At 35.8% G+C, this 14,784-nt stretch overlaps 1 protein-coding gene across 4 annotated transcripts in view; it reads right to left on the reverse strand.

Annotated features, from left to right (window-relative positions):
* Positions 1 to 14,784, reverse strand: part of LOC136035251 (recombining binding protein suppressor of hairless-like) — a 134,802-nt gene that overhangs the window by 99,920 nt on the left and 20,098 nt on the right. For 2 of the 4 annotated variants that reach the window (XM_065716914.1, XM_065716913.1), the window contains exon 1: positions 374 to 451. The exons of the other annotated variants lie outside the window; for them this stretch is intronic. In XM_065716914.1, the coding sequence (XP_065572986.1) occupies positions 374 to 436 (63 nt within the window). In that variant the 5' untranslated portion in view covers positions 437 to 451. Of the gene's footprint in view, positions 1 to 373; positions 452 to 14,784 lie in introns of those variants that run through there. 4 annotated transcript variants of the gene reach the window in all.

Raw genomic sequence — 14,784 nt, forward strand, 5'->3', positions numbered from 1 at the left:
TAGAACAAAAAAGAGACACGTTTTTAGACTGCTAATTTTATGCTCGTTTTCACGAGTTTGATCGTATTTTTGACACTGCACCCTCACCCCATCTCTATTGATTCAAAAACAGATGAAAATGGGGAAAAAACAAGAGAATATAATTCATGGATACTTGCTGCATTTTATAAAGTAAGAATTCTATCAGTTTTTGGTATAGCTCAGGGCTCTGGGAGACCATAAGAGGATGGCTGGGGATGAATTGCCAAACCACGAAATAATCTAAAAATGTGTCAATTTTTCTAGCATTTCTCTATCTGAAAAGCCAATATTCTTGAACTTTACGAACTTTGCATCGCAAGGTTAATATGAAAAGTTTATACCCGTAACTTACCCATGTATCCGACGGACAGATTTCCGACTCATCTAAATTTTCCGATTTTACTGCTTCTGGCATATTAATATCCTTAAAACAAACTTAAAAACGTCTCAACCAAAGATTCGTCCACACTATAGCAGAAAAAAAAACATACACAATTGCTTCCCACAACAGATGTGAAACGTAACACACATACAGTGAGTATATACCAACCCGGGATGTTTTCCAGGGGTCGAGGGCGATTCATGAAATGACGTCATTCCTAATGGCGCATCCCATAGCTCTCATTTCTATGCTCAATTTAACAAAAGAAAGCGAGGGAAAATGTTTGGGGTATAGAAAAATTATGTTTGACAGAAAATAGTTTGACTGAAATAAACAGAAAATACGGAAATGGTGACGAGAAGTCAATTGAAGATGTTAAACATATATCCATAGAGAAGAATGGGAAATTCGTCGTGTTTAGTCATACCGTGTACATTAATTTCTAGTATTTCCGCTTTCCCTCACCATCTCAATGCTTACATAATCTTCGCAATTACTTCATCACACCAAAGAAAATCTTTCTTTTTTTTAATTTCTAGATTTATCTCTTCCGCCTAAAAATCCAAGTAGGCATATTTGAAATTAGAATCAGGTCAAAAATATATTTGAACCTTAATTCATGGGAGAGTCAAATTATTTCGAGAAAAGGGCCAACTAAGGGCTGAAAAGGCAATGTTTAAAGTTTTCACCAAAAGAAAATATATGCAAAAAGTAAACCATACAAGGATTTATCGTCTGAATAGTTAAAGTTTTCCAAGGTTTATGGCATCTGACCCCCACCCCCAAAAAACGGCGGAAGAATACTGGATATTGTATCAAATGATACAAATATTAAGACTAAACATTAGACTAATGCTTAGTTGGCAGAATATTAAAGCGGATAACCTCGGTAAGAGGGAAATTTTGGCCGCTTGGAGATAAGAGAAAATATTTGGGAAGAATGGGGTCGAAAGTGGGCCCAATTTTTTTCCAATATAATGAGGGAATGAGGATGATCAAACTTGTTTCTCAGATTTTTAAGGAGTTAAAGGAATTAGGAGAGGAGTTTGTAAAGGAGGAATGAACGTGGAACATAATTTTTGTCTATGTATAGAAATAGTGAGGACGATTAAATTTGTTTTTAAAGTTTCGTAAGGAGTTAAAAGGATTGAGGGAGGAATTATTTTCTGAGACGGTTTGAAATGTAGAAAAAGTGGATTCTAGTAGGCCTAATGCAAATGTTATACCTAAACAATTGATCAAGGCTTAGTAGGGAGAATATTAAAGCTGGTAATATCGGTAAGAGGGAATTGTTTACGCCTTGGAGATAATAGAAAATATTTAGGAAGGGTGAGGTTGAAGCCAGGTCCTAATTTTTTTTAAGGAGTTAAAGGATAAAAGGGAGAATCTTTTCTGGGTGGTTTGAAAGGGAAGAAAGGTGGATATTATTTTAAGTGATACAAATATTACGACTAAACATAAGGGCGAGGCTTAGTAGGGAGAATATTAAAGAGGGTAATGTCGGTAAGAAGGAATTTTTCACAACTTGGATATAAGAGAAAATATTCGGGAATTGTGAGGTCGTAGGTGGAACCTAAGTTTTTTCAATGTAGGGAGACGGCGAGGACGGCCAAATTCATTCGGTTATTGCAAGTAGTTAAAAGGATTAAGGGAGGAATTTTTCTGGAATGGTTTGAAAGGTAGGAATGGTGGTGGATCGGATTAAAAGGGGAGAATACTAAAGCAAGTAATGTTAGTTAGACATAATATTTAGGAAGGGTAATATCGAGGGGGGGGCTTTTTTTCTAATGCATAGAGATGGCTAGGATTATTAAACTCATTCTTCAGGTTTTTGTAATGAGTTAAAAGAATTAAAGGGGGGAATTTTTCAAGGGGTGTTGAAAGGAAGGATCGGTGGATTCTATATTAAGTGATACTAATTTAACGACTAAACATTAGGACAATGCTTAGTAGGGAGAATACTAAAGCAGGATCGACAAGAGAAAATTTTTCCGCTTCGAGATAAGAGAAAATATTTAGGACTGGTGAGGTCAAACGTAGGTTGAATTTATTTTCAATGTATTGAGATGGTGAGGATGATAAGTTAATCTTCGGGGATTTTGTGATGAGTTAAAATTATTGGAAGGAAGTAATTGTTCTGGGGCGATTTGCGAGTGGGAATGGTGGACATTCTATTTAGTGATAGAAATTTTTGGTGGATAAAAAAGTTGGAACGGTTGGTTTGTTTTATGTCCTGCAAACAAAGATTATTGTCTTTAATTTGTTTATTTACTTTGTACTTAAGAGTTTATTTGGGTTTTGAATACCTTTAAGAGAAAAAATTGTATTCACTATGGCCACTAAAGGCTTTGAGTGTTAACAAATACATATCATGTCATCAACAGTCTGTTTCTTTAAAGGAAATCTAATTTCTTCTTTGTATTTGCCGTAAAGTACAAAATTTTACTATGACTATTTAATATTCTCTGATACTACTACTATTAACTCACCGCAGCACCGAGTCACCTGAGGCCAACACAGCTACGCACGCTCCTCTTCCTCACTAATCTATTCAAAGCCTCCCTTTTTACACCCTCCCAGGAAGTTCCCATTTACCTTAAATCTTTCTTTATAACATCCTCCCACCGCAACCGAGGACAAACTGCTTTTCCTACCCAGTTGGCCAACAAGAACAATCTGTCGTCCTTCCCCGCAGAAGGTGCCCTAGCCAACTCAACATTTCTCTCATTATAGTAGTCTAGGAAGACTGTGAAAAAAGCATCAACCTAAAAAAGAATTGCTATACAAATTATTCTTTCACTAACCGACCAAAAAATGTGTGCTGATTCCTGATCCGAAAAGTTTGCCACTCCAGCTCTTTAAGAAATTTGAGATTTTTTAGGTTGAATCTGAGGTTGATTGAATAATCATCAACTGTGATTAGATATGTCATTTCTACGCTCTTGTTTCGCTGATGAACTTAATTAAATGTTTAGAGTCAAACCAATTGTTTGGGGCTTAAAACTTTGAGAGAGTGAGGTTGGGTAAGAGGTTCATCCTGCAGGATATATTAAACTTGGCCTATGGTAAAACATTTGCAGCCTCGCGCCTTGGTAACAACCAAGACAGGGCCCAAGTAAAGTCCATTGTGACTGTAACCTTAGTTTTGTGAAGATGAGTAAAAATGAGGAGGAGGAGGGGAAGTTGAAAAGCATATTTAACAACAACAAACAAAAAGGTTCTGTCAGAGCTTCCCTTAGCTGAGACGAAACACTAGTTCCAAATAAGAGATCAGTATTCTCAGATATAATGCAACACAGAAATCAACTACATAAGGCAGATACAAATCCAGTAACACAGAGATACATTGGATAGTGGCAAAATTATTCAAAAATTTGTTCTTCTTCTTCGCTACAATCATCTTCAAGGTTTCCGGCATCAACTGTTTCACAGTTAGAACAGCTTCTTCCTTTACAAATTGCCACCAGTCCAGGTACATTTTAAGCCGTGCTTTTTGCAAGAAAATCAAAGTGTCTGTAATTACAGTGAAACACTGAGAGAAAAGAAGGTGGTGCCGATGATGTGCCTGAATGCACAAGTCGTAGTAATCCTTTTCGCACAATCCAGCCAAACTCCAAAAGATCCAGTCGACACTCAACTTTTTTCCACGCTTGCACTTGAAAGTATACTCGAAGCGAATGATGCTTGAAAACCTCGCTTGTTGACGGGAGAGTTTTTGCCTCCACATGCTTCTCAGAACTTCCAACTTTTTCGAGGAATTTCCTGTGGCGGACCTGGTCAAGACTTGTTTCATTTTCAGCAGCCTTAAACAAGATAGGCATTGCCTTCTATCCAGTCTTTTTAATGTCGTCTTTTGTAGAAGCTGAATCTAGGAATAGCCCAGCGATATGCTGGAAGTTTTTCTTCTTTTTTCGCGTGGTTCAGGGGTGTAGATTTTCCTATGCCATAAATTCGCGAAGTCGAATAGCATCCGAGAAAGGCATGGAGGAAAATAATTTGGTCACAAAGGCTGTCACAAAGTTTCAGTTTAGCTGTCAATACATCCCACAGACGGCCTTCAGTTTCCCATGAATAAGACCCGGAATGGAAAAATATCAGTTTAAAGTCTTGCTTCGTGTGGTATAGTAAAAGGACTAGTAAGCCCGTATTTTCTCCTATTAAGACAGTGGGTTGACATTCTGCAAACTCACCCATAGTCATCACAGTCAGCAGGTCAGCATCGACTAGCGACTGGTATACTTTACACCCCGCGCCATTAACGTAGCCGGACAGCAAGCTTACGACTGCTTGCTTGTTTTCTGCGTTGCCAAGGAAATCATTTTTTTTTTTACTAAACAAGGCATCTGTGGCTGAATACTGATCTTAGGAAGCCTTTAGATCTGCTCCTACTCCCATGCGTCACGTCTTTGATTAAGGGTCCAGATAAATACTAGTCAAACGCTATGAAAGCGCATCCATATCTTTGCTTAACATAGTCAACGTGTTTAGTGCAGATATCCGCGTAAGTGCTGCTTTGCTCCCAAAGCAAACGATTTAGAAGGGCCCCACCAGCTAGTACATACTAAGGTTCACCCAAGCTTTTAAGTACGCAATCTGTCTTTGGTTACAGATCTTCAACTTTGCACCAGATTGCATTGGGAAGCGCTGATTTGTCCGCCAACCGAAGGAGACCATTCGGCTCCATTCAGAAGGTGGCAGGAAGCACCGTTCAAACTTAAACGTTTTGAGTTGTTCATCTGAACTCTTTGCAACAGGGACCAGCCTTTGAAACATCAAAGCAGGGTCAACGGCAGGTAGTTCTGCTGCCGACTCCAGGTTACTTTGCACATCCACCTGCTCACTCACAACATCGCCAGTTACTATATTCCTGAGAAATGGCTCCTTTGTGAAAGGTGAAAAATCCAGGAGAAAGTGGACAACCTTTTCAACATCGTTAAAGTCACGATTGCTTGACTCATTTTACTTGAGATTCATCGGGATTCGTTTTGTTTGACTAAGAATCGCAAGTGTTGGTCAATGGTCTTTGCATTTGTGTAAGAACTTCGGTATGACTTGCGAAAACAACCCCCACAAGAGCCGTCACATCAGTTCGTTTCGTTTTTACTTGATTCGTTTATGCCTCTCGCTCCTACTTCAGTCACAACAACTTTCTCGTCCACTTCGAGTAATTCTTTCTTACAGATTAAACAATTCATCATTCTAGATTAGAATTTCATTTGTTTTCATTTGTTAAAAGCTAAAGCGACAAAATTTTTCGGATTTTGAATCACCATATATTTTTTTTTAGTCGGGCAGTGAAAGAAACACTTGTATAGCAATTTGTTTGAGGTCAAACCACATTTTCACTAGACTATAGCCCTAGAAAGCGGGACTGAATTTCTGATGATTGTGATAAAATAAGGGAGGGTGGCTAATACATTAGGAGTACTCTACTGGTCTAAGGTAAATTCTTCCAAGACTGGTGTTAGACCCATTCAACCATAAATTATAAAAAAAAAGGAGTTAAATACACCAGCCTTGAATTTAAAAAAAAAAAAACATAATAAAACCAATCTTTTTGAAGCCTTTAACATTATTTTACTATCCTCAATGAAACTCATGTTTACTTCTGTAATTTTCACTATATATCATAGTAAAAGTTTTGGTTAGGGAAACTCGTGAAAGGTCCATCCTGATGCCACTATGAAGCGACGCAAGCAAGATCTCCTTGTCAGGGGTTGGGACGGAGAAAGAAACTTATAGGCCTTTTCTCGTGAACAAATTGTTGATTAACAATCCAAAACAGATTTGGTTATCAATAATTGCTAATCAACAAAATTTTCTCGAGAACAAAAATTTTTATTATTTTTGGAAATAAATGACAATATTTTCAAATAAATTGAACCTTGTTTTACAGTTTTCAATGAAACTCATGTTTACTTCTGTAATCTTTAGTGCTTATACACCTTTTGACCTTGTGATCAAATAAAGAAAGTTTCGATAAAGCACAACAAAATTTCTTCAGTGTCTTTTTGAGGGGAAAAGGGCAGGCAATCCAAAAGCAAGTCCTCCCTTATGTCTTATTTACAGTAAAGGATCAATTTAACAATAAATATAGCAATCTTTATGGCAAACTAACTTTTTTTCCACTTTTAGAAATGCAAAAACAATTTTTCCCCGTGATATTCATTCTTGAAATTCCTTGCTTAAATTTGACTAACACGACGAACAACCAACGATTTTAATTATGGAACGTTTTCATCCACATTGTTGGTCAACAAAACCTTTATTGGTCGCTAGATCACGATTGTTGATCAACTATGTCGCCAGGAAAGGCCTAAAAAATGCATACCTTATTTAAGCATAAAATCATAAATAAGTCTCCATATTTTGACCATTGTCTTCATAATGCTCAATATATTCCATATGGTTCACCCATTTATTTTTCATAGGAACCCCCCCCCCCTTTATCCTAAAATGTTGGCCTTGAAATATCACTGTGTGTTCCAGCTCCACGCTGAGAATTTTGGCACCCTACTCGGACTCCTTTTAATAGTGAAGTTGGATACACCAATGAATACGGTTTCTGATCTTTTCTCGGAGGAGGGGGGAATTGAGTTTTCCCCCGTGAAGGGATTCTTATTTAGACTAACAACATCTCAAGTTTCATAATGAGGGCTTTCTAAATATGTGCCGCCAGGAAATTTCCCATGAAAACGGGACAGAGGCTCTTGTTCTTATTAAATAAAAAAAAAACTAGTTTTTTTAACTGAAAGTAAGGAGCGACATTAAAACTTAAAACGAACAGAAATTACTCCGTATATGAAATGGGTTGTCCCCTCCGCAATCCCTCGCTCTTTACGCTTAAGTTTTTAATTGTTTTAAAAAGTAGAATTGTGGCAAAGAGTCAAACTTTAGCGTAAAGAGCGAGGGACTGCGGAGGGGACAACCCATTTCATATACGGAGTAATTTCTGTTTGTTTTAAGTTTTAATGTCGCTCCTTACTTTCAGATAAAAAAACAAGTTTTTTTTTTATTTAATTTCGGAACGTTTTTGAATTAATGCATGTTTGATTTTGGCTCTCCGCACATAAATTGTTAAAACGAAATTAGTATATTAATTTTTTTTTTGGCTAAATGGCTTTCTCTTAGTTTTGATCAGACGATTTTGAGAAATAAGGGGTGGGGAAGGAGGCCTAGCTGCCCTCCAATTTTTCGGTTACTTAAAAAGGCTACTAGAACTTTTAATTTTCAACGAACGTTTTTATTAGTAAAAAATATACGTAACTTAAGAATTAACTTACGTAACAAACTTTTATATTCTTATATTTTTATTATGTGTACGAGGGGGTTTGTACCCTCGTTAATACCTCGCTCTTTACACTAAATTGTAAGTTTTGTCCCAATTCTTTAAGAATGACCCCTGAATCAAAAAGGCCGTAGAATAAATAGTTGAAATTACTAAAAATATTTTAGCATAAAGAGCGAGGAATTTATCTCCTCCTAAATACCTCGCTCTTTATGCAAAAGTATTTTTAGAACCCCTCATATGCGTAATAATCTCTGTTCGTTTTAAATTTCAATGCTATTCCTTACTTTCATTTGAAAAAATGTTTTCATGTTTATTTTTTCATTGTTTTTTTTATATAGTAATGCTAGAAAATCCTGCGCCCTTTTCATTGAATTTTTCTTCCCCCATGACATATTCCTCAAAGGAAAGATCCTCCCACAAAGCCCTCTCCCATCAACCCCACCCCCCAAACCAAAAAATTCCAATGAAAACGTCGGTACACTTCCCAATAACCATTACTATATGTAAACACTGGTCAAAGTCTGTAACTTGCAGCCCCTCCCCCAGGAATTATGGGGGAGTAAGTCATTCCCAAAGACATAGTTATTATGGTTTTCGACTATGCGGAACAAAATGGCTATCTTAAAATTTTAATCTGTTGACTTTTGGAAAAAAATTAGCGTGGGAGGGGGCCTATTTGCCCTCCAATTTTTTATCACTTAAAAAGGGCACTAGAACTTTTCATTTCCGTAAGAATGAGCCCTCTTGCGACACTCTAAGACCACCTGGTCGATACGATGACCCCTGGGGAAAAGAAAAAAAAAACAACAAACAAACAAATAAACACGCACCCGTGATTTGTCTTCTGGCAAAAAATATGAAATTCCACATTTTTTTAGATATGAGCTTGAAATTTTTGCTATAGAGTTCTCTGATATGCCGAATGCGATAGTGTGATTTTCGTTAAGATTCTATGACTTTTAGGGGATGTTCCCCCTTTTTTCCAAAATAGGGCAAATTTTCTCAGGCTCGTAACTTTTGATGACAAAGACTAAATTAATTGAAACTTATATATTTAGAATCAGCGTGAAAATTCGATTCTTTTGATGTATCTTTTAGCATCAAAATTCCGTTTTTTAGAGTTCCGTTTACTATTGAGCCGGGTCGCCCCTACAGTTCTTTACCACGAACTGTTTGAAAAGAAATAATTCGGTATTTCGGGGCTTCTGACATTATTACTCCATTGTGGAAGTTAGGCTCAAAATTGAAAAAGGATTATATTTTTTCTCTGGGCCCCTTCCACCTCTTAGTTCTTTTATTTTCCCGTTAGTTTTCACCTGTTTTCGCTTTATAGTTGTGTTATCTCTTAGCAGTTCTTTCGTTAGTTGAGTTATGTTTGTGGTATATACGTTTTATCGCTCGTATAGTTGTGTTATTTTCAAATTATACTCCATAATAGAGAGGCTCCGAACACCCAGCATTGTATATTAAGCTCTGAATTTGACGTTTTTTTCTAACGTGACCAGATTCGTCCTGCGCCCTTTTCATTGAATTTTTTCCCCCATGGCATATTTCTCCAAGGAAAGATCCTCCCACATAGCCCCCTCCCTCAACCCTACCCCCAAAACCAAAAAAATCCCCCTGAAAACGTCTGTACATTTCCCAATAACCATTACTATATGTAAACACTGGTTGAAGTTTGTAACTTGCATCCCCTCCCCCAGGAACTGTGGGGGAGTAAGTCATCCCCAAATACATAGTTATTATGATTTTCGGCTATGCTGAACAAAATGGCTATCTCAAAATTTTGATCCGTTGACTTTGGGAAAAAAATCAGCGTGGGAGGGGGCCTAGATGCCCTCCAATTTTTTTGGTCACTTAAAAAGGGCACTAGAACTTTTCATTTCCGTTAGAATGAGCCCTCTTGCGACATTCTAGGACCACTTGGTCGATAGGATGACCCCTGGAAAAAAAAAAAAAAAAAAAAAAAAAAACAAACAAATAAACACGCACCCGTGATTTGTCTTCTGGCAAAAAATGCAAAATTCCACATTTTTGTAGATAGGAGCTTGAAACTTCTACAGTAGGGTTCTCTGATACGCTGAATCTGATGGTGTCATTTTCGTTAAGATCCTACGACTTTTAGGGGGTGTTTCCCCCTATTTTCCTAAATAAGGCAAATTTTCTCAGGCTCGTAACTTTTGATGGGTAAGACTAAACTTGATGAAACTTATATATTTAAAATCAGCATTAAAATACGATTCTTTTGTTGTAGCTATTGATATCAAAATCCAATTTTTTAGAGTTTTGGTTACTATTGAGCCGGATCGCTCCTTACTACAGTTCGTTACCACGAACTGTTTGATCAAGATTAAGTTGGGAATGCTTTTCATTCCCTATTTTATAAAGAATATTTTCTTGGTTCCCAGGAGAGGAAATTGCCCTCATCTTGTGCCAGCGCCCATAATCCCCCAGGCAGTTTTTTAGTAGGAGGGGGCAGCATTCCATTTCCGTGTCCTCTGTGTTAATACATATAGATCTATAGTACAACTGCAACTACTAACAACTCACTGCAGCACGAAGTCCCCTGGGTCAAACACAGCTACGCACGCTCCTCCACCATCCCAATCTACTTAAAAAGCCTCCCTCTTTACACCCCCACCCCCTTTACACGACCTCCCCCCATCCAATTAGGGATCGTATTTTTAACAAGTCATCAGCAACTAGAGCAGAGCAACCCCATTTTCACACACTTTTTCCCGGCTAGGCACATTTTTCTTTTTTTTACCTTGTGGGGTTACCCCCTTGCCATTTCCCTGAACTTGTCTTGTCCCTGATTACTAGCTATTTTGGTTCGTCTCCTTTCTACCAGTAAGTTCAAGCCTCAAATATCATACTGTACGTTATCACAAGGGGTCGGGCTACTCGTAAAGATCAAATTATATGTATCAAATAACACCCAAGACATTTGAAATGACAGACAATGAAGATTTTCTCACGGTTATAACCGCACTTCATTTCAAATGGTCGAGTTTAATAGAGATTACGCTTCACAATATGGATGTTCAATCGTTTATTTCTCCAGAAGCCAAGAAAAAAATGTTGTCTTATGGCTTGAGTTATTGGAGAGGTTTCTGAAACAGCTTTAGCTTCAGGTTAACTTTTAAAATGGTTCACTAAAGATCAAGTTTAAGAGACTCACGATGAATCTAAAGGCGTCAACAAAAAATTGTTCGGAACAATTTTATAAGCAACTTCGTTTCCGCGGGCTAACACAATATTGCTGCTAACAATTATGATTTTTTTTTTACTGAACTTAAGGAGCGACATTAAAACTTTTTCAAAGTTTTTCATTGTTTAAAAAAAATAGAGTTGTGAGAAAGAGTCAAACTTCTTCTGAGTCTCCTTCTTCAACGATTCTTTTGATGTATTTATTGGTATCAAAATTCCGTTATTTAGAGTTTTAGTTACTATTGAGCCGGGTCGCTCCTTACTACAGTTCTTTACCACGAACTGTTTGATTTGATCTTTTTTATTATACCCATACCACTATTTAAAATGTATTTTTTTTTTTTCTTTTTTTTTTGGTCGTTTACAGGTATTAAGATGAAACAAAGGAGGTATGTATTGCAAAATGCACGTGAAATATATAATTTGAGCTATATATTTGCACATTAAGGGGAGGGGATAAAGTAAAGTACTTCTAGGTGTGATATAAGTAAGTAATTTAGGATCACTTATCTCATTCCTAAAAGGATGTCACTTTAATTTACCACCGCCCTCCAACCTCACCCCCTCAATGCGCAAATATATAGCTAAGTTATATAAATACTAACCCGTAAATCATAACACAACACAGACTTACGAGCGACGAACAAATACTGACCCGCAAATAGGTATAAAGGAAAGAATCCCAATTACTAGTTAAGCTCCAACAATTGGAAACATTGTTGAAGAAAGTTCTTGATGAAAATTAGAAACATTCGAAGAATAAAAATCAAACTTGCAAACTTCTTCAATTAGGAGAAACTGGAGATGGCTTATGTGTTTTAAAGCTGTGTATAGCATGTTTGTACAAATTTTTAAGTTTCAATGCTGCTTTGAAACTTTATTTGCATGTGAAGGTCCCATTTATTGAATTCCCACCCAGCTAATATGCTTCCACGAATTCATAGTCAAAAATTCGTGTTATTATATAACTTATGAAAAAAGGATTTAGAAACTTATAAAATTCTTCAATAAATAATTTATAAAACAATTTTATGTACTTGTTAAGCATTCGGAACATACTCATGAAGTGAAGTACGGTTAATCCTAATGAAATATAACAAAATATGACGAGAATAGAATACCTTAAAAACAAAATTATGGAAATTACGACAAATAATTATGGAAAGGAGGACGCGATATATTAAATACCTAACCCCTAACCAAAAACAAAGACATGACTATAAAGACGACGAACTGGTCTATTGTCATTAAATGAAAGCAAAGAGAAACAACAAAAATCCAACGAATTTTTCACCCGTGTAAAACAAGATGTCTTCAGCGTAAAAAAAGAAACTAGAAACTAAAACTAAAAAATATATATAAAAAACTAAAATAGAGTAACATAAAATATATAATGTACAATTGCTTACATTTACAACCACAAAAGTTACTTAGTTACTTTCGTGGTTTGATGAAGGTAGCTATAAATTGTAAATGAAAGTAATTGTAAATTAGATAGTTTATATTACTCTATTTTAGCTTTATATATATTTTTAGTTTTAGTTTCTAGTTGTTTTTTTCTACGCTGAAGACACATTGTTATACATTGACGAATTATTCATTGAATTTTTGTTGTTTCTCTTTGCTTTCATTTACTTTCACTTACTGGTCATAGACCCGTTTGTCGTCTTTATTATTCATTTTTTTTGTTATTTTTTTTTCATGGTTAGCCAGTTCGGCTTAAGATTTTTTACCCCAAATCATATCTTTATTTTAATTATTTAATAAAAATATACCTACATGGTAGTTTGGCTCGCTCAAATTAAGCAAATTGTAACCAATTGCTGAGAGGCAAACCGCGTTTTCTCAGATTTTACAGAGCAGAATTCTTGAGTATGTTCTGAATAATTAACAAGTCCCCAATTTTTACATAATTAAAGGATTTGTAATCCTATTTCAGCAATTTAACACATCAGGTTTACAGCAGTAGCTGCAACAAAAAGCCTCGCCTGGGAGCTCTAGATAGCGCAGTTCAGGTATACCTGTCCCTAGACCTTCTCGATTGAGGCAGTTTTACCAAATAAAAGCACAAATGGCATCAGAAGTTTAATTTCTCCAGAAATTCACTGTGAAAATGTGAAAAAATCAATGCGCAATAACCACCTAAGCAGCCCTAAAACTTCAAACTGACAAGTGACGGCAAATAGTCTGTTCTGAACGATAATAAATGAAAAAGAAGATATCGAACGATTCTACTGACTTTACCGATCGGTACAACTGGAGCAATAAAAGAAATACTTTTAGATCAAAAGATGTTTTGTGGCAGGGAATGTTTTTATTTAGTCCACCCGACTTGCCACATTAAAAATAATATATAAATATTTATATATTAAAATAGTCAAAGGGCAAGTTCATAAACTTTTAGCACAAGAAATAATTTGGCATTAAATTAAGAAAGTAGGTTCTTTCTGTGATAATTGTTCATCTGAAAGACCACGTAATTTCTACTACAGCTAATAATTCATCACAACACAAAATCACTTAAAGCCAATAAAGCTCAAAGTCACATCAATTTCTTGACTCAAAGGTTGCCACTCCTCGACTCAGTGTTGTCAGATGAACCGCTTTAGTGTCAAATGGACAATTTTCTGCAATGGTTGTTGTGCATTGAGGTTTATCAGCGATTTTTTTTTAATTCTTTCGTTAGGTACGTTGCATTTTTATTTTATTTTTTCTGAAGTTATTTTCACATTTTTCTCGAGAAGGAAGACTTAAACGAAACATAAAACTAACAGAAAATAAAACAAGAAAAATAAAATAAAAACATGAGTGGGACTACATCTCAAGTAAACTCAATTGTCTAGGCAGACAAAAAAATAATATATTTTACGTTCTTTACCCGTTTTTTCTACAGTTTACTTTACGCGTTATTATCTTTGTGTTTCCAGACTTGAGTTCTCTATCGTTGGGTTGTATTGCTTTTACGACCATTTCGCAAAATTTTAGCATAGCGGAATATAGTTAAATATGACGATCCCCAGACCCCTCTAAAAAATTAAATATTTTAGCTCCTGAAATCAATTACATAGAAAAACTAGTTTTTTTAACTGAAAGTAAGGAGCGACATCAAAACTTAAAACGAACAGAAATTACTCCGTATATGAAATGGACTGTCCCATCCGCAATCCCTCGCTCTTTACGCTAAAGCTTTTAATTGTTTTAAAAAGCAGAATTGTGGCAAAGAGTCAAACTTTAGCGTAAAGAGCGAGGGATTGCGGAGGGGACAATCCATTTCATATACGGAGTAATTTCTGTTCGTTTTAAGTTTTAATGTCGCTCCTTACTTTCAGTTAAAAAACTAGTTTTGTTTATGTAATTTCTGAACGTTTTTGAATTAATGCATGTTTGATTTTGACTCTCCACACGTAAACTATTCAAATGAAATTTGCATATTAATTCCTTTTTTGGCTAAATGGCTTTCTCTTAGTTTTGATCATACGATTTTGAGAAATATGGGATGGGGAAGGAGGCCTAGTTGCCATGCAATTTTTCGGTTACATAAAAAGGCAACTATTAATTTTAATTTTAACGAATTTTTTTATTAGCAAAAAATATACGTAACTTTAGAATTAACTTACGTAACAAACTTTTATATTCTTTAATTTTTATTATGTACATGAGGGGGTTTGTACCCTCGTTAATACCTACTTCTTTACACTAAATCGTAAGTTTTGTCCCAATTCTTTAAGAATGACCCCTGAATCAGAAAGGCCGTAGAATAAATAGTTGAAATTACTAAAAATACTTTAGCATAAAGAGCAAGGTATTTATCTCCTCCTAAATACCTCGCTCTTTATGCTAAAGTATTTTTAGAACCCCTCATATGCGTAATAATCTCTGT

The sequence above is a fragment of the Artemia franciscana genome, chromosome 14, assembly GCF_032884065.1.
Source record: "Artemia franciscana chromosome 14, ASM3288406v1, whole genome shotgun sequence".
Taxonomy (NCBI): domain Eukaryota; kingdom Metazoa; phylum Arthropoda; class Branchiopoda; order Anostraca; family Artemiidae; genus Artemia; species Artemia franciscana.